Raw genomic sequence first — 26,744 nt, forward strand, 5'->3', positions numbered from 1 at the left:
AGCCTAATTGTTTGCCTTAAATGCCTGGATTTGATTGCTCCACCTACCCACCCATCCCTGTACTGTATTATATCTCATTAACCCATATCATACACTGACTAATAATACCATCACATTTCAGGATTCTCTAGAAACGTATATAAAAGTGACAGGGACCAAACAAACATCAACCAAGCTTCCTGACTCTCGTATGTGTTTGTCACACGCAGTCATAGACGAGCTGTTCTCCAGTGCAAGTCTCCAGCTCCTGCTTTGCACACACACACACACACACACACACACACAGAGCCTGGCTGCCTGCGGAGAACAGACTTCCGCAAGGCAGCCTTCCAGAGACAGCCAGAGTGCTCAGAGAGACGGAGCTGCTGGAGAGCGCCTGGGAATGGCTGACAGCTACATTGAGGAATCGGATCTCTTTCCTGAGAAAGAGGAGACTTTGGAGTGGGGTTATGAAGAAGGTAAGGAGGCTGGGGCTTGAAACTGTGAGCTGTTAGGTGGGCTGAGCGAGTGAAGCATTTTCACTGTGTGCCTGAGTGTGCGTGTGTGTGAGAGAAAACTTAAATATAAAGTTCACATTTACTCTTGTCACCAATACGCCTTGGAAATACTGTTTGAAGATCAGGTGTCATTTTAGCACATTGAAAAAGGGTGTGTGCGCAAACTATCGGGTTAAGAAAAGCATGTTATTTAATTTTAGGTTAAAAAAAACCCAACCAACACAAAACACAGAAACTCTAGAACTGCTTCAGCAGTAAGCCCTTCTCTTTCTGAAGGCAAAGATGCAGCATTTCCACAAATAAGTTGCACATTCCCTCGCTGTGTTTGAAAGTCAAACACTGTAGCTCTGACAGCGCCACTGGCTGTACACACAAAAAGCTGGATTGCTTTTGTTGCTTTTTACTGTCCAGTGAGCACAGACTGAGGGAAATCAAAAGGGATTTCTAATCTCCACACACATTTGATAATCCAAGCTGAATTTAATAACATGGGTAGAGAAATGTTTGTGGCTAGGACTCACAAATGGCAGCTATGTGTAAATGAAGCACACAGTCACAGTTGTATATGAGTTGTGGAAATGATGGTCTTGTGACAGAAGGCTAAGAAAAACAAAAATTGCTGGTTAGATGTGTTAGCCCACTAGTGGGGGATCCTAAAAGTTAGCAGCTGGGTAATACCTCTTTATTGAAGCCAACTAAACCTTCATGAAGTAGAGGGTGAACTTTCAAGCTTACGGAGTGTGGGGGTGGGTGGGTATGGGTATTACCTGCAATGTTGCTTGGATATGGTGAAAAGATCCAAGTCTACAGTTTCTATGATGAAGTGAAGATGTTATGAAAACTTAATGAGATTAGTAAAATCAAGATCTTGGGTGCAAGCATAGTCTGACATTTTCTTCAATCCCAAGAAGCATTCTGGTGAACACAGATACTTGCTTATTTGCTTCATGATGTTTTATTTGAAACTGATTTTGTCCCAGCAAAGTTTCTCTTCAAAACCAGAACTGGGTTTCCATGATTTGGGCTTAACTGAATCAGATGCTGGTTAAAAAGGCATTGCTGTCCAGTTCAGATGGGTCACTGATCATGGCAAGCATTTTACATTTGCTTCTTGGAATATAGAAATGTTAATTTCTTTTATCAAATATATTTTGTCCCCTAATGAAGCTTCTTTGGCATGTTTCACAGCCACCTGGACCAAATTAAATGTGCCCTTTCATTTAACATGCATGTTTTAAAAAATATGAACGGCAGGAGCTGGGCTGGGCTGGGGGATGATAATTATCAGGACTGCAGTTGATAGGTAGGAAAGAATAACCTGATGAAAATTGCTCTTTGAAGTTTCTGTTTTCATGGCAAATGTAAATTTCCTCCTAATGCAAACAGCAGCTTTCAATGAGTGTTTTCCCATCAGGACTGCAGCAGGGGAGGAGAGGGTTAAAATCCACTTCCCTATCTGCTGTGGATCTTATTACTTTTAGCACCCTAACAGTTTTAAAATATAGGCACAGTAAGTGTAAAGATTCACTTAACTAGTAGTGGCTAGGGTGGTGTTGCAGAACCACCCTCCTAACATTGTCATTACTACCATTTATTTGGATGGTGCAGGGAGGCAGGGGACAAGGTGTCACTGGTCATGTCAGGGCTGTGTTGGCACTGATGGAGCCAATCCTGCACTCCTGCAAATGTGCCTACACAGCTCCGAACATCACCACTGCCCTGCCCCACCAGTGACACTAGGGTCAGGAGGCCAACAACACTCCCCACTATGAGGACCGATTCTGCATTTAATATCATTCATATATATATATGTGTGTGTGTGTGTGTGTGTGTGTGTGTGTAAAGGACTCCTGACAGTTAAGTCCAGTCGTGAATGACTCTGGGGTTGCGGCGCTCATCTCGCTTTACTGGCTGAGGGAGCTGACGTTTGTCCACAGACAGTTTTTCCGGGTCATGTGGCCAGCATGACTAAGTTGCTTCTGGCGAAACCAGAGCAGCACACGGAAACACCGTTTACCTTCCCGCCGGAGCAGCACCTATTTATCTACTTGCACTTTTACATGCTTTCGAACTGCTAGGTTGGCAGGAACAGGGACTGAGCAATGGGAGCTCACCCCATCGCAGGGATTCGAACCGCTGACCTTCCGATCAGCAAGCCCTAGGCTCTGTGGTTTAGACCACAGTGCCACCCGCGTCTCCTGATATCACATATAGTTTGGCCTGTTTTGTACTTTGGACATCCAGAATGAACAGGATGATTTGGGCAAATCCTTTTAAGAGTTTTGAGAAACTTGCATCAGCATAAGGATGTAGATGGAATATATTTTAGGGCTCATGATTCGAAGAGCATATAGAAATACTTTAATATTTAATTTCAAACAAGTATGTTTTCTTTTGTCCTAGGAGTTGAGTGGGGATTAGTCTTTCCTGATGCTAATGGAGAATACCAGTCTCCTATTAACCTGAATTCAAGAGAAGCAAAATTTGACCCCTTGCTGTTGGAAGTATGTTTATCACCAAACTATGTTGTGTGCCGTGACTGTGAGGTCATCAATGATGGACACTCGGTTCAGATCCTCTTAAAGTCCAAATCAGGTATGCTTTCCTATTCTTTATTGTTTGCTTGGGGATATGTCCAAACCATCATTGCTGTCACATTTTTAAATTATCCTATCCTTATCAACAACAAAAAGCAGACAGTTTCATACACATTAGCTCAATATTCTCACAAGCACCCTGTAAGGTCGGTGTTATTATCCCCATATTACAGGTGTGAAGACTGAGGCTGAGAATGGCTTGCCTAAGGCCACCTAGCAAGTCTACGGCTGAGGTGAGCATTGAACAAGGGACTGACTGACATGCTTCACACTCTTAGCTACTTCAGACACAGGCTCCCATTTCATTTCCCCCCTTCATTGTGCAAGTCATAAACACCCGACATACCCTTCTTTTTTCTTTATTGAAAAACTCTCAGAGAAAACTCTGTGGATGGTTGTTTGTAACATAAAAATAGTCAGGTACAAGTCATAAGACCGCAAAGAAGGTCCCAGAAGCGTTCAGGCAAGGAGTGCAATACTTCAAGCATATGTGCTTTCAGCCACTTTCTGGCTGCCTTCCTCTGGTTTAGACACATAAAATAGGGAGAAATAATGCTAGAATTGGCTTCTAAGCAACAGAATTGTAATAATCTGTAACAGTGATGGAAACTGGCTTGGCAAAAATGGGCAACACTTAAGATGCCCTCTCCATAATCATGGGTCTTTGTGTGCCTGTCCCATCCCCAAATTTAAAACTGTCTCTATGGTTTTTTTTTTTTTTACTTCTATTAAAAAGAGAATTCTCCAACTTGCCACTATATGCTGACATACGACACCAGCATCAAGAGTTAGCAATAGGAAGAAAGCCTTTTATTTATCATATTCTTGGCAGTCTCTAAATGCTACAAAGCAGCTGGGAGACCACAAGGAAAGTTCTCACTGTGTCTCTAGCTGGCTGGTCAGCAGGAAATATTTGTCAATGGACCTGGACCGGATGCTTGCAACTCTTAGGTTGGGAAGAACACAGGAAGGCAGCTCAATCCTTTGGTCTATCCAGCTCAGTATTGTCTGCACTTACCAGAAGCAGTTATCCAGATTTTCAGGCAGGGGGCATTCAAGGACTGAACCCAATACCTTCTGCATAGCTCTACCTACTGAGTCCCTACCTGCAGGCTCACAATTGAATAGACATGATTCCAAGGAGAAAAGGAATGGGAGGGAGGAGGAAAACCTTTGGCGCAGCTGCTCCTTCAGTGGCCAATGGATAAAGCCAGTTCAGTCTCTCTTCCCCTTGCCAATTTTCTTCCTGAGAGGCAGAGGGTGCTGATGTTACAAGAGCCCTTTATCCCACAGTTGCTGGTGGGGGTATTTGAGGGAGGCTCCCTTTCTGCTGCTCTTCTTAGAGCCACTTAAAATATTCTGCAGAAGTGACAGGAAAGGAAGTACAATTGACTTGTGCTTCATCTGCCTGCACTTGCAGGCCATGTCCAAATTGGAGAAAAGCATCTAACTTGTATGGGAAAATATCTTCAAATTCAGGGCAGAATGCACATCCTCAGGGATGTGCATAGATTTCCCCCCAGCAATATTATCTGGAAGCATAGCAGATCCTCCTTCTCTTACCTTATGTGGAAAATGCCTGAAATGGTCCACGGTATTTCAATATCAGGAAGAGGGCTATAAAAATCCCTAACTTTTTCACTGCTGTAGTATCTCATGGGAAAAAACCTAACATTTCAGACATTCCCCACTGAAAATGTCCTTACTGCACCTCTAGAACTGATCATTCATGTACAGTATATATCTACTTTTTCAGCAGAGAGCAAACCATGAATAGATAATATGGGTAGAGTTAACTTTTAATAGCAAAAGAGATGTGTTATATGGTTAAAGGTGGAAATGTGCATATTCTGTCTAGATATTCTATTCATGTTCTGGAGGAGCAGCCTTATTACAGTGAAGCAGATGAAGAGTCTTATAGCACCTAAAAGACTATCTGATTTGCTGCAACGTAAGTATTTGACAATGAAAGCCAGTATTCAGCAGTTCCTGCTGCAATAAACGAGTTAGTCTTTGAGGTGCTATAGAACTTCCTTTACCAGTTTGGAAATTTGCATTCAGTTTTCAAAGGGAGAAAAACTATGAAGAGGAAGCTGACTGTCAGCCTTAAAGGTAGCAGTTTTATATACAGGATCCAAGACAGCCTTGTGTTTTGCCACAGACTCTGCCAGTTTCCGTAACCAGGGGAACACAGGATCACTAATTGCTCATGTAATGGCTTTTCTATAGACCATCCTCTGAGTCTCAGCCCTGAATCTACCGGAAGCCATCCTGGAAGAAATGCTTCTAGCATGGGACTCATAAAATACCCATTAGAATTGAAAGTAGTTCTTCAAAGCCCTGTGCCTACTGAGTCTACAGGCATGTGGCAAAATAATGCCTTTTGAAAAGTCAGCCTTGGGAGATCTTCCTTACTTTCTCTGCTCTGAAAGGACTGAATCAACTCTCTGAAGAACGTCATGGTTACTTTTCTATTATCATCCATTCGTATCCCTTCCTTCTGCATATCTCATTACAATCTGTGTCAGTCAAACCTGGGTCACTTTGGTGCTTTTATGTAGACATGTAAAAAAACCCAGTGTTCTTGGCAATATTCCAAATATATAATGCTGTGACTTGTAGATCCAGGCCATATCACTGTAGATCATTCACTCAGTGTTCTAGTTCTTGTAGAAATTATATGCAGATATATATTTTGATTTTCTTCTTCTGGGCTCTGACATTTGGATATGCTGGGTTTGTGAAAGATTAGCAAGTTTATACTTTTTTAAAAGCGAGGCCATAGAATAATAGACAGTTTATTTCATGCATAAGATGATATTGCTGAGGATTCAAGTTTATCTTATCTATCTATGTCTGTCAGTTAGGACAAGCTGTTAGTTTGTTGGCCGTTATGGGCCCAATTCAGATGAGCATGGATGCAGCACCCATGTTCAGAGGGACCCTGCCAGGCTCAACAGACACGTTTTCTCCTGACATGCTGGATGGGGAAAACAGGGCTCCATTAATCTCTTTAATAGATACAGGTGATGTGCCAGCACTTGACTAGACTTGGCCCATATATGACTAAAATGGTTGAGAATCTGTTTTGTTTTTTCATGTTCAGCTTCCTCACAACAAACGTAAGTTACAGAGTATGCACAGAACTCCATCAGCTAGTAAAGCTGCAGGCCTGATGTATGGATATGTACACATTCACGCCTAGAAGAGATAAATACAGACCAGAAAATTTTTCTTCATGAAAACTGCTCTGCCTCATCAAATTAAGAGCGCAACAAGAAGTGTGCAGCCATGGAGCACTGTTTGTCACATGTGACCTCTCTCTCATTCTCACTAAATGGAAGAACTATTGTTCTGTTGGCTGAGAAAATCTTCAGAAAATGGCAGGCTATGAATGTCACCTGCTATTATTTGTGTTCTTTTGCAGCGTTAGCAGGAGGACCCTTGCCTCGAGGGCATGAATTTGAACTGCACGATGTCCGGTTTCATTGGGGGAGAGAAAATCAGCGTGGCTCTGAACACACCGTTAATTTCAAAGCTTTCCCCATGGAGGTAAGAGTGGTCTTGCCCTTATCTAGCCTTACACTTTTCCTTTGAATTTGAAACCAATGTCTTAAAAACCTGTTGGTTTGATTTTAACCCTGCAGCTTATTGATTTATAGTCACTTTTAAAGGCTATCATCTTAAGTATGCATTGGGAACTTATAATTAACATGTATAGCATTGTGCCTCTGGTGCAAATTCTACTGCATGATTAATCGGTCATAAAGTTAACCTTCAGCACTATTAACTTCTGCATTAATAATATTCTAACAACCTCTGCTAAACTTAGCATTTCTTTGACTACTAGCTGGAACATGGGCAGAGGCACACCTGGCTTCCTGTTTTTTTATGGACAAATAAACGTAAACCAAGCCAAAATCATCAATGGATTTGTTCGTAAACAGTTTTCACTACTTAAAAGGAAGGTCTTGAATGGTACTGATCCACAGTGGGTTTCCAGTTTTTAGTGAAATGCAACTTTTAAAAACAGGTATAGGGTTACTGCAGTCCGCAATGTGAGCTATGCACGGTAGTCCAACTCCATGCGTGCATTTACGGTGCTAGTTGGTGATATTCAAGTGTTTCCTCATGCTATGCAGTTAATCTTTTTATATTATAAAAGCTCTTTCAGTGCATATTTGTTTGGCTTTAAATATTTTCATGCTATTTATCTTAATCCCCTTAGAAGCTTGAAAACAAATTTCCTTGCCATTTTAATTCTTTGTGGGATTTGCTATGAAGCACTGAGCTGCTGCGATAAAGGCTTGTTTTTAAGTACTATGCCAAAAGGATTTTGGGCCCACTTCAGACATTAGCTCTGCTCTGTCACTAAAAGGGAAACATTAAAACAGTTGAAAATCTGCACAAAACCTTGGGCAGTTAATTGAGCAAATTAAAAGTGGGAAGGGCCAGTTCTGTTCCTTTAGAACGTCAGGAATTTCATCGTCATTTGTTCTGAAAATGAGCATAAATCACAGTGCAGAGGTCTACTCAGGTGTAAATCCCATTGAGATCTAGGTAAGTGTGCCTACTCAGAAGTAAGTCCTATTGAATTCAGTGGTGCTTACTTCCAAGTATGTGGTGTTAAGATCACATCCTTGATGTATGATGTATGAAGGTGGAGTAGCACAATTGGCTTTGGATCTCTGCAACCTATATACACAGATGAAATTGCATGTTATCATTCCCCACCTCTGGGTGTATACCTAGGTACCTAGGGATGCGAACGGGATCCATTCCGGAGCCCTGTTCGCATCCTGAAGCGAACGCAACCTGTGTCTGTGCATGCACGGGTCGTGTTTCGCCGCTTCCGTGCATGCGTGTGACGTCATTTTGACTGTCTGCGCATGCGTGCACGGTGAAACCCAGAAGTAACGCGCTTCGTTACTTCTGGGTCACCGTGGAGCGCAACCCGAAAATACTTAACTTGAAGCACATTTATCCTGAGGTATGACTGTACTCATAATATACATGTAGGTGTGTACTCACTAATTTCAGAACTTGTGAACCTCAGGTCTTCATGTATCTCTGTCTCCTCTAGTTGTACAAAAATTAAAAAGAACATTAGCTTAATTTACAGAATTATAGGCCCTAAAATTCCTAGCTAATATAGCATAATGTTAAAATACATTTCTAAAATACTTTTTTGGGGGGCCTTTGAAACCTGGAATATATTTTAAAGATTGACAATGAATAATCTGGATAAAGTTTTAAGGAGAAAGCTAATCATGTGGTACAAAAAGAGATTTAGCTAAATCTGTGAACAGCTTTAAGACGGGAACCACAGGCTTTAGCTACTGAATGATGTTAGATATCTAAATCTACTGAAGCCAATGGAGCAAATGACAAAAGATTCTAGCTTTGCATATTCACTTGCTTTTTCATTTTAGTTTCTGTCAGAAAGCTGCAGAACACCAAAAATATATCCATATAGAAACATTGAGAAGAATGTTATTATTATTTTTTCCAAAACTTGGAGAAGCTCAATACTGCCAAGTTCCATGTTATTTTTCATTTTTTAAATGAGAATAAAACAACATCCTGTAACTTTAAGTGAAACAATGTAATTTCATTCTTCCTGCATATCTGGGAAACTGGTACTCAAGGTTAGGACTTTTTGGTTCATGGCTTAACAGATTAGCTAACTAGAGGTTTCCAGTATGACCTCTGGAAACTGACATGCTCAAAATTAATTATTGCGTTGTCTATTGACCAACTCTCCTTATGAAATTCAGAAGTTGTTCTTGGTTGTATTTGTTAACCTTCAGTAAAATCTTCACAAAAATGCTCTGGACAGCTGCAGCCAGGCATGGTAGACCAGGGGTAGGCTGAAGGTAGATTGGAATCTCCTGGTAGACCTCTGGGTGACTTGCAGTAGATAGTCAAGGGTATCTGCTTCCCAGTTGCTTACTCATAGCCACAACTAAAAAAGCTCAGCCCTCTCCCACAAAAATTAGCATGTTGACAAAGAATGCTTTACTCCTTTGCCCCACCATGGTCCCAATCAAAACTAGGACCCCCAGTACCTGCCAGTTGCTCCAGGATGAAAGCTTCCATTCAGGGAAAGCTCCCCTCCCCCTGGAAAAATAGCAAAAGCTTGGTGTCCAAATTCAGATTACCGGTAGAACTGGGTGGGGGACAAAGGGTTAAAGCTCCCCTCCTCCCCAGGCCATTGTCCCTTTCCCATCCCACCCTCCACCCCTGTTGAAAGGCATTTTTAAAGTCACTAATGTAAGGGCTCATGACACACTTAATACCCCATCTTATTTGACCCTTAGAGCAGGCATAGAGAACAGCGCAACAGCAGATGTTTCACAGTCTTACGTTCACAGTTGTTAAATGCATTCAATGTTTTCCTAGTAGCAGATTGTAGAGAATGGTAAATTTGTATGCTTTATAAAATTGAAGTCTTATCCTTAACCTTCTGTCACAGAATGAAAAGTGTGTGCGTGTGTGTGGGAAGCAGTTGATACCACCTTTAAATACAAAGAAGAGGCATGAGAGCGTAGCAGTTATTTTATTATCTGTTGATAAGGTCTTCAGAATATTGGGTTTGTTTGATCAGGTTTTATTTGATGCAAGTGGTACATTCGCAGGGCCTGAGATGGACTTTGGTTTCAGGTAATTGAGTAATGAGGGTACTGAATACTGCAGCTGCTAATTAACTAAGACATATTAACGACACATATTACTTGCAGATAGAACACTTAACAACTTGGCACTGCACTGCTGTCAGGGGCTGACCTGGGGCATGTTCAAAAACTGGTCTCCTTTCCTGGGAAATGTTGCAGGAAAAGCTAGGGTGGCCTCAAAAGCTAAGTCATCATCCAAAGAAGAGGACAAGGAGTACACAGATATGTACAACATGGGTATATATATATATATATATATATATATATATATATATATATATGCATCAATGCTAATTTAAAATACTTCAAATAATATTTTAAATAGCAATACAGTAGCATAGTGAAAAAGGCCATGAATTAGGGACCCATCTGCACTATACATTTAAAGCAGCATCATACCACTCAAAGCAGTACAGAAATCCTATGGAAGTAAGCAGATCACAGAAGAGTTGAAAGTGAAAATACGTATCATTTTAAGGCTCCATGTTCTCCATATTTTCCAGAGCTATTTCTTTGCATAGATAAAGACAGATGCTGCAAACCTACAGAGGCACACAGAACAAACAACAGATCCTTCTAACTGCTCTACGGCTACTTTTGAAACAATAACATTAGAATTTTGATCAGAAGTGGTGTGTTTTTCTTTCGATCTGTTCTGCACATAAAATTTAAGACGAGAGAGTGAGAATGATGCAATTTAAATCTAACACAGCAATATTGCCACAGCTACGCTGCTGAAATATTGCAGGGAATTGCAGAGCAGAGATTTATGGTGGTACCCTCACTGCCCCTCTTTCCCCTCTTCTCAACTTTTTGTGGCACCTCGGGTTTCTAAGCAAAACCAGAATAAAAGGGTTTGTGTGGAGGGATTAAAAGGGGTTTGTGGATGAATGAGTCATCTATCCTTCCTTCCTCCAAGTCAGGGCAGCAGGGCAACGGGGATATGTGAATGCAGCTAGTGAAGTGTGCAGACTGGCATGAAAGCATAACCTCTCTGTGCTGCACATTCAAAGAGGAAGCCTTCGGTGGTTGGCTGCCCTTCCAGAGGGACTGATTGTTAGGAGTAGGCTTCGTATCCTATCGCCATGCTCAGTGTTATTCCTCTTACATTAGCCGAGGCAGCAATGGGTCTGAAGATAAAGAAAGCAGTGGTGTGTAGCTTCTCATAAGAAGCCACACGGCTTCTGATTGCCTTCCAGAAGTGGATAAGGTGACATGAGACGTTTCATGCTTTGCTGAAAATTAACAGTGTGCTACAAAAGTAGCCGGAACAGATCTACCCCAGGGTGCTTTATTCATTAGACCATGTTGCCTAAGTCAAAAGCATAGTCTCTAATCTCATATTCATGAAAAATAAAATTTCCTCCTGCCACATAGTATGCTAGGCTGAAAACTTCTTTCCAGCATTACATGGCAGTCCCATTAGGTGTGTGCTGTACAAATTAAGCCGATCCACCCTCAGGAAATGGGAGCTGAGGAAAGGAAACAGATCTTAGGTAGTGCCAAAGAACCGAGACTGTGGAAACCTGTTCCCTGACAAGGTGTCTAGCCTGGACTAGCCTGGACTAGCATAAAACAGCTTACCATATTAAATCTCTGCCCTTGTGGGAAGTTCTTCTGATAATGCCATACTACTTAAAAAAATATATTTATTCTGTTTGGTTTGAGATGAGGTTACTAACATGTACACTCTTTGATTAAAGTAAAGATATCCCACGTCTACTTTATCTTCCACAATTGTTTCCCTGCACTAGAACTTTTGTTGTTGCTGTTGCAGTTGTTAACATTGTACATAGAACTTTTCCTGAAGTGTTAAGAAGAGCGAATGGATGAGGTCAGTTTATTTCTTGAAATCTTTTGAATTTCAGGCAAGCATTCTGTCTGACCATTTGCTCCAAATCTACAACAAATCTTAACTTCATTGCCTGTAAAACTGTTGCAGCTGCTCTGTGGATAGGAATGGTGTAAATTCTGTGCTCTGTGTGGTGCTTAATGCCCCATTCAATTAAGCACAAAATAATTCCAGTGGTCTCTGAGATTTCCATATCATTAACTATTCATCGTTTCCCCAAAACCAATGTTCTGAACAAACACTGATTTGGCACTATCCCATCAACAAATCCATTCTCTCAAACTGGCCATTTTTCCTATTCAGAGCTTTCCTGCTTTTGCCCACTTTATCATTCCAGACATATAATCAGCTTCATCTCACCTAGTTGCTGCTATGTTTACTGCAATAACATTTCACTGTTAGTTTGAGGCTTGTCTATTGTATTTGCTTGCTATCTCTCATTTCAAGTTGTAAGCTCACTCATGCCTGGCATTTCTGGGTGTGCGCTGCTATCTTTCATAATTTGGCATGTCATGGGCTTAGATCATTATACACGGCTGGGCTCACTTTTCAAGGGAATTTACTCCCAGGTAAGTGGGACGCAGGTGGCGCTGTGGTCTAAACCACAGAGCCTAGGGCTTGCCGATCAGAAGGTCGGCGGTTCAAATCCCCGCAGTGGAGTGAGCTCCCGTTCTTCGGTCCCTGCTCCTGCCAAACTAGCAGTTCGAAAGCACATCAAAGTGTAAGTAGATAAATAGGTACTGTTCCTGTGGGAAGGTAAACGGCGTTTCCGTGCACTGCTCTGGTTCGCCAGAAGTGGCTTAGTCATGCTGGCCACATGACCCGGAAGCTGTCTGTGGACAAACGCTGGCTCCCTTGACCTATAGAGTAAGATGAGTGTGCAACGCCAGAGTCATCCGCGACTGGACCTAATGGTCAGGGGTACCTTTACCTTTACCTGGGTGTATAGAATTGCAGAAGACAGGAGTGCCTGGTGTGCTCTGGTCCATGGGGTCATGAAGAGTCGGACATGACTAAACGACTAAACAACAACAACAACAACAACAACAACAACAACAATAGAATTGCAGCCTAAACAGAGTGATCTTTAGCAGGATTTCGTTATAAGTCCTTTGAAAACGGATAGCTTTTATATTCAATGGGGATCCTTTTCCTGCAAAGCTTTCAGTGAGTCAGGAGGCTGAGAACTTGTGGTTCTTTAAGGCAATTATTGGAAAGAGTTTTTGTGAGAGGGGATGGCGGCAACCTAGGGGCCACCCCCTCTCCTTACTGCATAGTTGGCACTGAAGCTCGATGCTGCCATGCCAGAGAGCAACTGGCTGTGAAGCAGGCTGCTCAGTCAGCTCCAAGCTGGCGAGACACTGTATGCATCTGCTTTATTGTAATGTTTAACTTTTTGTGAGCTGTCCTGGGAGACAAAGTATAAATAAACTGAATAAAATGCATAGTTCTGAGGATGAGCCCCAAAGTGCTGTAGGCTGGCAGGACTGATTGCACAGTAAGCTAGCCATCTACATGAGCAGTAGAGTTTTATCAGAGTTACTTGATCCATCTCTAAGGATAGGGGGAGAAAGTGAAGCAGACCGCCTTTCTTCTGCATCAATATTTTTAACTGTTTATAATAGTCTGTTCTTTTGGGAAGGCTTTGTTCATGTGTATTCCTCATGACAGTTTGGGAGAAGATTTGTATATCCTTTTTTAAAAAAATCTATTTTTTTAAGGTGTGAACAATTTTTTGTTCATACATAACAACTCTTCAAAGGGCTCTTCCATGCTGGTGGGCTTTTTTGGGTGTGTGTGTGTGAATTTGGCAACATGTCATTGATGTACATGTGCTTTGATGTGCATAAATGTGAGATTATACTGGACTGTCTACAAATCGTTCCGTTAAATTGTTCTGCAATGCTTCCCCAATGAGACAGCATTATTGCTGCCTGGAGGAGGAGCACCATTGTGCTACAGCACAATGAAAGTGGGACAAAAGCACACCCCAAAAATATTTGTGGTATGAAAAGTCGCAGAGTTTCAGCAACAATTGGGAACAAAGCAGCATGTCTACCCTGAAACTTCTGTGAGCCAGAAAAAGTATTGAAAATAGGATTGCCTAGAATCCACAGGGATGCTCACCACTTCGGAGAGAAGTGATGGTGCAACAGAGTAGGTCATTAGTTCCTGACTGGCAAGGCAAAGCTTTGGAGATGGAGTCAAGGTGTTGGTTCAGGACTACCAGCTGTGCCCCTGAAGCTGGGGTCAAACATTCAAGTTGTTTTAGTGAGGTCTGGGAGCAACTGGTTGAATTTATTGGCAGGAATACATAGTCTTTGACTGGAGGCCTCACCGCTTGACATTTAAAGGGCTGGAACCTTCTTTTGTCATTCCTTTGAGGTGGGGAGCTGTGCAGTTCCCATCTCTGGGCTCTCTGGAGCCCCTAAGGAGTCTGTGGACCAGCCCATCAGAGTCTGGTGGCACCAATGTCTCCTCATGGCTCAGAGGAATGGAGGCAGGCTCTGGTGCCTGCAGACCCACATTGTACAAACCAGGGGGTGGATCCATTTTCTCCTCAGAGCTGCAGCTGTTGAAGGACATTGCCTCCAAGGAGTCCTGGTCAATGGCCATGACAATGAGCACCTGTACTCATTCAGAATTTGAGCAGAAGCTTGAAATAAATGGAAGACATGGTGCCATAATATCTTTTGAAAAATTTCCCATAGACTCAATAAATGGCAATTATATGGAATCAAAGAGACACTTTGCCAGGAATCCAGCTGTAAGGTGGGATGGAGTCAGTCAGCCTACTACCCAGAACACTGAAATGGTCAGATCGAAGATTTGGATTGCATAGGATTTTGTTTTCATAAAGTGCCTTGAGGTTCAGAATGGAACAAATTGTCCAGAGTTTAAATAAGATGATTTAGTTCCACTTAATTCCTTAGGATGACAAGGGCTGGAATCTCCATTGTCCAATCAAGCAAAAACAATTCAAATTCTGCTACTTTGAGATGACTATATAAGAATACTTAATCAGGTGTTGAACCATGATTCACTAAGATCCATATAATATGTAAGAAATTTCCAATGGTTTTACAGACTGGCAGTGTGATGTTATGCTCCCAGTTCAGCTGCAACACTTCAGGGAGGAACTTTGCCCAGTTGCAAGTTACATACAGCGGGCAGAACCCTACAGTTTTTCTCCACTTGCTTGTTGAAAATGCTTTGCTGCGATGCCTTTTCACTGGCACAGTGCAGGCAAGTTCTGGGAAAGTTGCCATGTAATTATCTATTGCAGCTAACAGAACAAAGATTCCCGTGGCCAGCTGGGAAAACTAACTAATTTATTGCAGCTTGAACTTTTGTAGAGTCTATAATCAGATGCATCATGCATGGAGGCAGGGGTGCTCCGGTGGCTTTTGGAAAGCTGTAAGGAACTGTTGTTGGCACTGCAGTTTCCTTCCTTGTCCCATTTCCATGCTCATCTGTGCCATGTAGTTACTTAGATGGACTGCTGCTATAGTAATGCTTGTGGCTACAGCTACACCAGTCTTCTTCTTTGGCGATCACTCATAGTCAAGTAAGATTGTCTTCCATAAACACAGTTTTAACAGTGAGTCCGTAAGTGACTGTGGAGGCCAATTCTGGATCCACACGTCCTTCCACTGTGGAGGCATAGGTTTCCAGGTGGGAGTTGATCATGGTGAGGGTTTGCCAAGCATGCCTTCTCCCTTTTGTCCTGAGTTTGAGCATCTTCAAATCCCATGACATCTTTAATAAAGGCTGTTCTCCAACTGGAGCGCTCGCAGGCCAGTGTTTCCCAGTTGTTGGTGTTTATACTACATTTTTAAAGATTTGCCTTGAGAGAGTCTTTGAACCTCTTATGTTGACTACCAGCATTACGCTTACCAATTTTAAGTTGGGAGTAGAGTAGTTGCTTTGGAAGTTGATAATCAGGCATCCACACAACATGGCCAGTCCAACGAAGTTGATGTTGAAGAATCATTGCTTCAGCACTGGTGATCTTTGCTTCTTTCAGTACACTGGCATTAGTTCGCCTGTCTTCCCAGGTGATGTGCAAAATTTTTCAGAAACACCATTGATGGAATATTTCGAGAAGTTGGAGATGACATTTATAAGTGGTCCATGTTTCACAAGCATGCAGTTAGGTTGGTAGTACAATAACTTTGTAAACAAGCATTTTTGTTTCCCTGCAAATGTTCCGGTCCTCAAACACTCTGCACTTCAGGATGAGAACAGAAATCACACAGCGGGAGGCCCCCTTAGCTAAAGTGGTACCTCAGGTTAAGAGCAGTTTCAGGTTAAGAACGGACCTCCATAACGAATTAAGTTCTTAACCCGAGGTACCACTGTACAGTGCTTGGAGACAGACCGTCAGATTGTGTATCCACAGCAGTGACCAGAGGAGAAATGACCACTGGGAGGAGTGCAGAGAAAACAAGCATCTGCCCCAGCTTCAACAAAACATGTCTCTTCTGTATTGGTCTCTACCCAAAGTGGGCACTGGAACTCTCCAACGATTTGACTTCATCCCCAAAGGTGCACTCCTCCATTTTCTTCCGAGACAGACAGATGCCAGCTATAAGACCTACTATTATCTACCTAGTGTCCCACAGAGAATTTTCCCAATTTTGCTGCATTTCAGCTGGGGAGATAATGGACTGAACTTATGAATACAAAGCACATGGTCTACAATTAAGCTATGAGTCCACCACAGCTTAGGAGCTTTGCTGATAATACTGGATTCTGTAGTTCACCAAAACAAAGGGTCAGGTTGCCCAATGGTTATTCTTTCCGCAATTCATAGGCCATGTGGGCTTCAGTCACAGCCCCCTCTAATGCAACAGAATCAGTGTTGCTCCCACAGCCTGTAAAATATCTGCTGCCATAGAGAAAGGAGAACAGGAAAAACAGCCTACATTTCCCCAGATTTGCATTTGTTCAGTTTTATTTCTCTTTGGCTAAATTTCACTTTTAAAACATGCATCTTTAGTTCTGCTGAACTCTTGCCCCTTGCCACTCTCCATTCGCTCTTTGATGCAAAATGCTTTTGTTTTGTTTTGGGCAATGCCAATATACCACTACGCTGTTTTCTTAAGCAGCCCACATACTGATTCTATGAATTTTAATTCTGTTCCTTTCGTCCTCCAGGCGGTTAATGGCTAACATATATTGTTTTAAATCACCTTTATTGAAATTGAATGCTCTAGTATCACCAAGTCAGAATGAACTCCCGTGAAGATATGGAGCTCAGTTATCATATCAGGATCCTTAGTGGCTTTCTCAATTGATCTAGATAAGTTTTCAACTTGGTACTGATGTAGATTCTTGTAAATTACTAGATGTTATTTTTATTTATAGAAGCTGGTTTTCCAACTTTACATTTTGCTAAAATGTTAAGTAGTTTATAATAGCTATTGATCAACAGATATAGCTTCCCACCATTGCTTCTATTAGGCTAAATAGCAAAGGCTTTTAAAATGACTGTAGCACTTGTAGGTTCAAGAGGTCATCTAGGTATTACTACTATGCTGAAGTCAACTCCTATATTTAGCTCAATAAGCCCCAAAGGTCTCCAAGAGATTTACTTACAATTAAAAACATACCATAGAAAAAATACTGTAATAGAAAACACTAACAGTTCATACAACAAACAATACAACCCCCCCCCACAAGCAATGAGAAGCTCTGACAGCACACTAACAATAAAACAAAAACGACAGCATTTCAAAGTCCTGGGGAAAAGGTAAGATTTTATTTGGCACCAAAAAACTGTTTAAGGTAAAGGACCCCTGACAGCTAAGTCCAGTTGCAGACGACTCTGGGGTTGCGGCGCTCATCTCGCTTTATAGGCTGAGGCAGCCGGCACTTGTCCGCAGACAGTTTTTCCGGGTCATGTGGCTAGCATGACTAAGCCGCTTCTGGTGAACCAGAGCAGCACACAGAAATGCCGTTTACCTTCCCGCCGGAGTGGTACCTATTTATCTACTTGCACTTTGACGTGCTTTCGAACTGCTAGGTTGGCAGGAGCAGGGACTGAGCAACAGGAGCTCACCCCATCATGGGGATTCAAACTGCCGACCTTCTGATCGGCAAGCCCTAGGCTCTGTGGTTTAGACCATGGCGCCACCCGCATCCCCTGTGAGGATCGAACTCACAACCCCTCGTTTACAAGACCGGTGCTCTAACCACTGAGCTATGGAGCCACCCATACATGCTGTTAGTGCCCTGCAAATCTCACTGGGGAGAGCATTCCACAGACAGGGAGCTACAGCTGAGGTGGGACCTCCGATGACAATCTAAGGGTTTAGGTAGGTTCATATTAGCACACCATTAAAGTCACTTGTTTGCAATGTATTCCCAATTCAACACCTTAACTTGCAAGAAACCCAGCCTTATTAGCTCAAATAATAATGCCTATAGTATTAGCATTTATGCATCTACTTAAAATTTATCTGTTCACATAAGCTTTCCCTGAGGGGTGATCTAGTTATGTTGCTGTATTAATCTGATCTAGTGTTTACATGTCTTGTATTTGTTTTATGAATGCAATTGATTTTATGCTGTTCACTGCCACAATTCCCCCCCCCCTTAATGTTGACAGCACAGAATTTTAAATAAAGAAGTTAGAAAACAGAGTGTAAGGCAGGAATGGTGAACCTGTGGCCCTCCAGCTGTTGTTGGACTCCGATTCTAATAAACAAAGCTGGCTGGGGCTGATGGGAGTTGTCAGAACAACATCTGAAGAGCCACAGTGTGTCTATCCCTGGTGTAATGATATCTACCACAGAATAAATTTACAAACATATTTGTCCAGGTGTGTTTCAGATCCTCCCTATACATTAAAGCACATCCAAGAATCCTGGGGACTGTAGTTCTTTAAGTTCGTTAAGGGTGCTGGCAAATGTATTTCTATAAGGACAAAACTACAGTTCCCAGGATTCTTTGAGGAATGTCATGTGTTTTAAAAGTGCATTGGATGATCTTTGAATTTTTGTTGTGGATCTACCCATCATTTAACCATATGATGCAAAAGGCAGAAAAATGTTTTGGAGCATCCAGAATTTTGTCATCCTACTTCACAATGGTGTATTTCTCAATAGCTTCTTCTTCCTACACCTATAGCACCAAGGCTATAGGTGTAAGTAGGCATACGCAAACTCGGCCCTCCAGATGTCTTGGGACTACAACTCCCATCATCCCTAGCTAACAGGAGCAGTGGTCAGGGATGATGGGAATTGTAGTCTCAAAACATCTGGAGGGTCGAGTTTGCCTATGCCTGGTTTAAGTGTATACACCATACGTTTAAAGCACATCACTTCCCCCAAAGAACCCTGGGAACCATAGTTCCAAACACCCTTAACAAACTACTGCTTCCAGGACTTGGGGGGGGGGGAGTCATGTGCTTTAAAATGAATGCTGAAGGAAATGTGCTTCTAGGAAGAGGAAGGACCTATGATCTGAATCCCTCTACTAGTCTTGGTTTAGTGCAATGGGTGCTGAAACCGCTGCACTAAGCCTCTTCAGTCCATCTGGACTAATGGCGTGGAATTGCCACAGACTTCCTGTGATGTGCTGGCGTCTGGTGCCCAGATCCAGGGTCAGTGTGTCCCTACCAGTTTCTTATACTTCTAGCAAATGATGTGAACCAACCTTTCAAAGGGGGTGGGAGAGAAACAGCTGAACTTATTGAGTCAGCTTCCTACCATAGTTTCTGTTTCATGTCCTGCTCATATACCAAAAATGTGATGAAAACTCCTTGAGCTTGGGCCTGAATATGTATACCTCTGGGATTCTTAAAGAAGAGGTAGGCACCAGGACCCCCTGGAGAAGCACCCCCAGCTTCTTGTCTCCTACTTGCCTTTCCTCCAATACTCATTGCTTCCACGCAGTGTCTCTTTCCTCCATTCCCTTCAAATTCCAGGAAAGGAAAAGGAAGAAGCAAACTAATGAGAAGCAAATGTCTACCCAGGTCTCTCTTTTTTTGGCCAGGGGCTCCTTGGTGGTGGTGGTGGGCTTTGTGTCTTCTACCTGTGGTTTTTCTTTCCTTTTGTGTTTTTGCCAGTGTTGTGACGTGGGGTTTGTGATTTCAGCTCTCTTGACATAATATGCTGGAGACAGTTCTGTAGTAACACTTCTTTATTAAAGCAAACAAGACTGAGAACTGAGGAGGGGAGAGCTACATTTATAGGGACAGGGAACTAGCTAGAAAGGATACATTTTGGAGGGAACAATATCAGGCAATCACAGTCCTGCCTTTTGGAGGAAACCAATAAGACAGAGGATCCAAATACAGCAGCTTAAATGAACCAATAGTAGCTGTACCCTCTGGAACCAAAAGGCAGTTACTTTACCCTAATGCAAATACAGACAATAATAATACAGATATAAAATCCTTTGACTCAATACACAACAGCCAGCAGAAAAATTTGATTCAACTGTCTCCATTTGAATTGCATCAATGGAACAAAATCTGCACCCCTTAAAACCATTGTCAGGGACAAATGCCCACACCTAGCGAAAGGGATCGTGAGCCTTTGTCCCACACTGTGTGGTTTTCTTTGCGGTAGTCCCTTTCTGTGCACTACTCTGAGCAATCCAGTGTCAAAGCTTTTGAAAGAGAGACCTTATTCGGCTGTACTAACTTGTCCAAAGCTCCCATGATCTCTGGCTGCCTGCATATTACTCTGCACCGGGCCCGTGCAAAGCTTGTCTGAGGCCCAAGGAAGGAGTCTTGTTTGAATGCAGTTATAAACTCAAACAGAAAAGCAGCCGTTTCCTGGCAGGACCCCCGTGGGCTTAGCCCTCTGAGGCCCAGGACAAGTGTACCTGGTTGTGTCCCACTCTGCACAGGCCTGTTTTGCACTGCTAGGAGACTTTGATCTCCTGCTTGGTGAAGCTGTCCTTTGAGGTGGTAGATCAAATTCAGATTGGTCTGGAAAGGAAGCAAGCTTTTTCCTGCATTCAGGGAAGAAATGCTTCCACTTGCTTCCAGTCCAATGCAGTGTGAGAGATGAGTTGCTCATCTTTCCCTGGGTACAATCCCTAATTGTAGAGCTAAGTATCAACGTTCTTGCCTTAGTGTGCAAATTGCAATATGCTTACATTTGTTTGGGGTGATGTAGTAAGAGGAAACAAGCTGTGGCTTTTTCATAGGGCATTGCTACATAGAAGCTTGTCACAAATGATGTACTTTTCAAGAATGACGGAAGGAAATGAGAGAGGCGGGGTTCATATTGACCTCATTGCTCTTTGGAGGATATGGTCAGCTAGGAACAGTTTGGAGGAACAAGAGAGCTACATTTCAATCTTCAGTTTGTATTCCTGGATGTCTGAGTTCAGGCACCTGAGATAGTATTTCCTGGCTGGGCTTCTTGGTGTGTATTCTGGTAACAGGGTTAAAGTTCATGCTCTTAGATCTTAATATAATATTTCTGTTCTCTGAATTCACAACCTTTGCAAGCCCCGCATTAAAAAAATGAAACTTATTTTTCAAAAGCAAATACTGTCTAAATACCGTAAGCTTTGTTTTAAATGAGAAAAACTTCCCCTGAAACTTCATCAGTAGTACTGAGAGTCCATTTAAAGAACTGCTTTTCCCCAGGCCATTTTCTTTTGATATTGAAAATATGGTAATTGTTCTGGTATTCCAAAATAAAGAGCACTTCTAAATGGCTCATTGGATATTGCAAGCAGGTAAGTGGGAGCAGCATTTTTAAACTTGCCATCTTTTCAGAGGGTAAATCCAGATTAAATGGAGGGGGGGGGGAATGCAGGCTGGCATTTTGATGCCAATGCACCCACAGAAATTCTGCCAAAATACACACACACAAAAAACCCTTTCATGCATGAGCAGCACTGATCCTACAATAAATCCTCATGTGGAAGCACCCATAAAAGTCTGAAGTCATAGAACTGTAGAGCTGGAAGAGCCCCCAAGGGTCATCTAGTCCAACCCCCTGCAACTAAAGCATCCATGACAAATGGCCGTCCAACCTTAAAAGGAAGGATTAAAAATCTTCAAGGAGGGAGAGTCCATAATCTTCCCAGGGAACTATGCTATTTGCATGTAATTTTTCTAAAGAAGAAACATTCCCCCCCCTACATTTCCACTTTTGTACCAGCCACAACTTGTATATTTAGTCGCTTAAAATTTCTTATTTCCCTGTATTTTAAACACAAACCACTGTATGGCATAGAAGACCCTCTCTCAAATATTGTAACCATTTTCTGTAAATGTTTGCTGATTCAGCCAAATATTTTTTTCAGAACCCAATCCACTTCTACTTGAAATAATTCAGTAGCACAATAGCTGTGTGGCTTTTTGTGTATGTTTTTGTTCCCTAGTAACTTTGGAGCTACTGTAAATCAAAGTCTTCGATTGAGCAACTTGTACATAACCTTCACTTGTTTTCCTGGTATCTCTGGCTTGTTTGTACTGTGAATGATGGATGACCCAGTGCAACATAATGGCAAATTCCTGGAATCTGAGTCTGCTATTTGAAAAGATGCATGTTCATATTCACATCAGTTATTGATGTTTACTAGCCATATAGTCAAATCAGTGCAATATGTATATGTGTGTATTATATGTGTATAATATATGTGTATTATATCTCCATGCATCCATGTTGCTCCCCGCATCTATTCAAAGATGAATTGGATGATTTCATGAACAGCTGCAACAGGTTAAATATTGCTGTGAATTTCAGAAGGGTTGTACAGCTTAATTATCTAACAGATCCACTATCTAAAAAGAGGTGTTAGGCTAAGCTGTAGTGTCTGACAACCCCTAGAGCTGGTAGGGTGGCATGTGCTCAAAGTGGCCATGTAGGCAGGGCCAATGTGGTCACATGGGCAGGCCAAAGTTCTGGTTTTCTTCCCATTCTCATTCTATGCAAAGGTGTAGACAAAACAGCCCTTAGTGCCTAACTCACCTGAAAAATGTCCAACCTTAACTATTTGAAAATGATTCATAGATGGTACCTAACTCCAAGTAGGTTGGCTATGATATATAAAGTACAACCAGATATGTGTTGGACATGTAAAGAAAAGGAGGGGGCCTTTTTTCATATGTGGTGGACATGTAAAAAAGTTAAAGAATATTGGGAAATGATTTATAATGAGTTGGAAAAAATGTTTACAATTACCTTCCCAAAAAAACCAGAGTCCTTTTTATTAGGAATAACCCAGACAGAAATTCCTAGGTGTCAGAAAAGCTTATTTATGTATGTAATAACAGTGGTCTGTGTTTTGTTAGCCCCCAAATGTAAAATAAGTGAGGTCCCAGACAAAGAGGATTGGCAACTTAAGATGTTAGAATATGCACAACTTGCAGGTTTAACACATAGAATAAGAGAACAATAAGAACTTATATTTAAAGAAGAGTGGAAAACACTTATTGAATATATGGAAAATAATTGTACACAATTGAAAATGCTGGTTGCATTAAGATAAATTCAACAGTGTAATTAATGTTTGAATGGTGTAAAAATGCAAAACTGACTTGAATAGTTATAGTAAAATATGCAGGAATGGAAGATATATAAAATGATCTCTCTCTCTCTCTCTCTCTCTCTCTCTCTCTCTCTGTGTGTGTGTGTGTGTTTGTGTGTGTCCAACCTTGGGTTAGAAGTGGTCTCTGCTGTCACAATGTCTAGTATGGGATAATGGGATAATGTTGCAATAACCATATATTACTCAGAAGTAAGCCCCATTAAATTCCATGGGGATAGCTCCCAGATAGGACTAGAGCCTGAACTGGTTAGTCTTAAAGCTGCCACACAGAACTATTAACAAAGTCCCCTCTAAACTTTTATTCCTCCTGCCACCAACTTACTCACTTCTATGCCTTCTTTCCAGAATGTGGGGTAATAGTAAATGGATTAGAGTGCAGGAGGACAGGGTTAAAATCACCACTCATTTATGAAATCTCCCTGGGTGACCTTGGGCTATTCCCTGTCAGCCTAGGTCTCAGGGTTGCAAGAGTAAAATGTGGAAGAGGAGAGTCATGAATGCAACGTAAGTTCCTTGTAGGACAGAAATGAAATAGTTTAATTGGAGAACATATGTCCTCAAAAAACATTGCCTTACTGGCAAAATGAGGAATTAGGAAGGGGCCAAGTGCTCTGCTGGAGGTAGCAGAAGACCTCTCAAGGCCACAGATGACAAGAAAGATGTAGCAGAATTAATATCAGTAGGAAGAGGACCAAATGTTCTAAGTATGATTGGGTATGCACACACCCACCCAACAGAACTTTATGTGCATGAAAGGAAACCAGACTTGCTTGTTTTTAGTTGGTTCAATGTTGAATTTCTGGCCATGGGAGGGTAGCAACATGGACAAGCCAGTTACATTGGGTCTGTTCATGTATTAACTACATTTATATCACTTCCCTAAACAGGAATTCTCTGGGTGTGTCCCAAAGCAAAGCAAAACAGTTAAAACTGTAAATTAAAATCAAAGCGACAACCAGTGCCCATCTCAGTAGAACGTTACCTGCTTAAAGCAAAGCTAAGAAACAACAGGATCGATATGGTGACTAGCGCTTCCCAAACCAGCAGCAGGAGTGCCCCGGATGCAGATTAAACAGGACAGTGTATACAGAGCCTTACTCTCAAGTTTTTGGGGAGTATTGTGTTTCAGGTTAAAAGATAAAATGTGATTGCCCTGCACAAAATAGTTAGGCTCTTTTTAAATGGGGAGTACAATATTTTCTCTCATTTATGGAGCACACAAACAAACATACTTTTCTTTTAAGAATCCTAAAATAACTTAGTTTTGGGGACTTCGGTTCGGGAGTGGGGAGGGAGTCTGTTTCAGATCCTTACCTCTCAAATGTGACCCGTCAAGAAAGTCGTGGTAGCTCCATCCAATAGGTGGCAATGAGACTCAGGAAAGTGGTCACTCTAAACTTGGTTATTGTCCATTGGAGCATTGTTACAGCCGCTGGTGGCAAGGTATATGTTGACCTTAACAAGATAACAATAGGAGTGGAACTGAGCATTGTTTTCCCAATAGGGTCAGTAGCTAAAACGTTAACTCTTTAATTCAATGAGTTTCTTTCCATACACGGAGTTTCTTTTTCGCGCTGTATATATTATGCTCATCAGGCGGCATGAGTGCCCTCTTGTGGCGATCAAGAGCAAAAGCAATCGATAAAAGGCACAATCCTAGACAATCCATTCATTCAGCATTAATCTTGATTTCTTTGCACAAAGTTTTCCAGGAGATTAGATGCAGGTTGCTTCCAGATGGACCTGCTTATTAAGCATGCATCCTGATTTCTTTTTGACTATTTAATAAGCATTCCTTCCGAATCATTTGCAGAGAGGTCAGATGACGGTCACTCCCACCTCTTAGGGCACATGCACATCATACAATTAAAGCACTATGATACCACTTTAAAGAGTCATGGCTTCCACCAAATTATACTGGGAATTCTCTGTGAAGAGAGTTAAATTGCTCTGCACATTGCTCTGGGATGGGAATTGTAGCTTTGTGTGATCAGCACCTTTAAACTGCAGTTTGTAGGATTCCCTATGACACTGAAAGCAGGATAATCGTTCTTTAAATGTGTAGTGCAGATGTGACTGACACTGCATATCCTACACTTTCAAGTTCATTTCCCCATTACTTTCCTTGTCTGATTTGGGAGCAGAGGAGAAACTGGGTTTGTTCTGCAAGAGACCAAATCAACCGTAATTGTGCAACCTAAATTTGCCATTTTGTCTTGGGGCACCCATTACACATAGACTTCAATATCCCGTCTGAATAATGTGGTTTCATTTCTATTGCTTTTCCTGTAGAAGAGACTGGGGCTGAAATGTCAACATAGGATCTGGTATTTAAATGGATAATTTAACATTAGTCAAAGGTAGAATTAAGCATGCTTGTAAAATGGACAAACAATTGAAAAGAGAAAGTATAACAGCATAATTTGCTTCTTCATATTCATTCAACATGCCACACTTTCTGAATACCAAGCTGGGTAATAAGTACCTGATGTTTAATTGTATATTGTTTAATCTGAAGATATATATATATAACAAAAGGAAAGCATACTATGATTACAGGTGAAGATTTGTCAATGTCCAGCACTTAACTAGCTGGTGGCGAGTAGGGCCAGCCCAAGACATTTTGGTGCCTGAGGTGAACCACAAAATGGCGTCCCTCTCTCTGCCAGGAAAGTAGGGGCAAGTGAAGAAATACATCAGGAATGGGGGGGGAGGGGGGGAATAATGATCTATACAGTGGTACCTCAGGTTACATACGATTCAGACTCCGCTGACCCAGAAATAGTACCTCGGGTTAAGAACTTTACCTCAGGATGAGAACAGAAATCGTGCTCCGGCGGCGCGGTGGCAGCGGGAGGCCCCATTAGCTAAAGTGGTGCTTCAGGTTAAGAACAGTTTCAGGTTAAGAACAGTTTCAGGTTAAGAACAGACCTCCAGAACGAATTAAGTTCTTAACCCGAGGTACCACTGTATTGGGATCTGTGGCCCCTGCTGCCTAAGGTGGTTGCCTGAGGCAGTTGCCTCACCTTGCCTTTATTGGCCCTGGTGGCGAGTACTTTAGAATTAGGCACTTAAATTTTGGAAGCTTGGGTTTCACTATTCATTTTTCATCTTGTAACATATACTTGATTAAGACACTTACACACCTTTATCACATGTTAACAAGACTTGCAAAAGATTATTGCAAATTCTGAGAGTGGATGCAGTGATATACTCTTCCTTCACACCTAGCGGGCAATTCCAGCCTCTGGTAGGTGGCAGCAGCATGGCTTAATGGCACAAGGGAGCCATTCCTGCGTATGGACGCTTGCCCTTCACCCTGGGCAAAGCTCAAGGAGGAATGGGGCAGATAAAATCTGCACGTTAGCTGCCAGCTACTGTTCGTGGGACTACAACTGAGAAAGCCCTAAATACTCCAGGGCTGGATCTATGCTCACTCTTTAAATGTTCTTAGAACAATTTTTTTTTTATATCACTTTAAAACATAAGGTCTACCCACTTATTTGACGGGGCAAGCTCTGCAGTACCCTCTGGTGTCACATTCTGATAACACATCATTAACATTTTAAAGAACATTACAGTGGTACCTCAGGTTACA

The 26,744-nt window shown here is 41.9% G+C and overlaps 1 protein-coding gene and 1 long non-coding RNA gene across 4 annotated transcripts in view; one reads left to right on the forward strand and one right to left on the reverse strand.

Moving 5' to 3' along the window:
* The first annotated feature begins 210 nt into the window (after positions 1-210).
* Positions 211-26,744, forward strand: part of CA8 (carbonic anhydrase 8) — a 42,670-nt gene continuing 16,136 nt past the window's right edge. Inside the window, exons 1-3 of one of the 3 annotated variants that reach the window (XM_053396070.1) lie at positions 211-458; positions 2,901-3,092; positions 6,522-6,646. In XM_053396070.1, the coding sequence (XP_053252045.1) occupies positions 383-458; positions 2,901-3,092; positions 6,522-6,646 (393 nt within the window). In that variant the 5' untranslated portion in view covers positions 211-382. The remainder of the gene's footprint in view (positions 459-2,900; positions 3,093-6,521; positions 6,647-26,744) is intronic. The other 2 variants (XM_053396069.1, XM_053396068.1) reach the window with 2 other exon arrangements.
* On the reverse strand, positions 983-26,369 carry LOC128417428 (uncharacterized). The gene is made up of 3 exons (XR_008331465.1): positions 26,293-26,369; positions 24,461-24,601; positions 983-1,097 (listed from the first exon to the last, which is right to left on the reverse strand). It is a non-coding gene; the product is annotated as an uncharacterized LOC128417428 (long non-coding RNA).

The sequence above is a fragment of the Podarcis raffonei genome, chromosome 7, assembly GCF_027172205.1.
Source record: "Podarcis raffonei isolate rPodRaf1 chromosome 7, rPodRaf1.pri, whole genome shotgun sequence".
Taxonomy (NCBI): domain Eukaryota; kingdom Metazoa; phylum Chordata; class Lepidosauria; order Squamata; family Lacertidae; genus Podarcis; species Podarcis raffonei.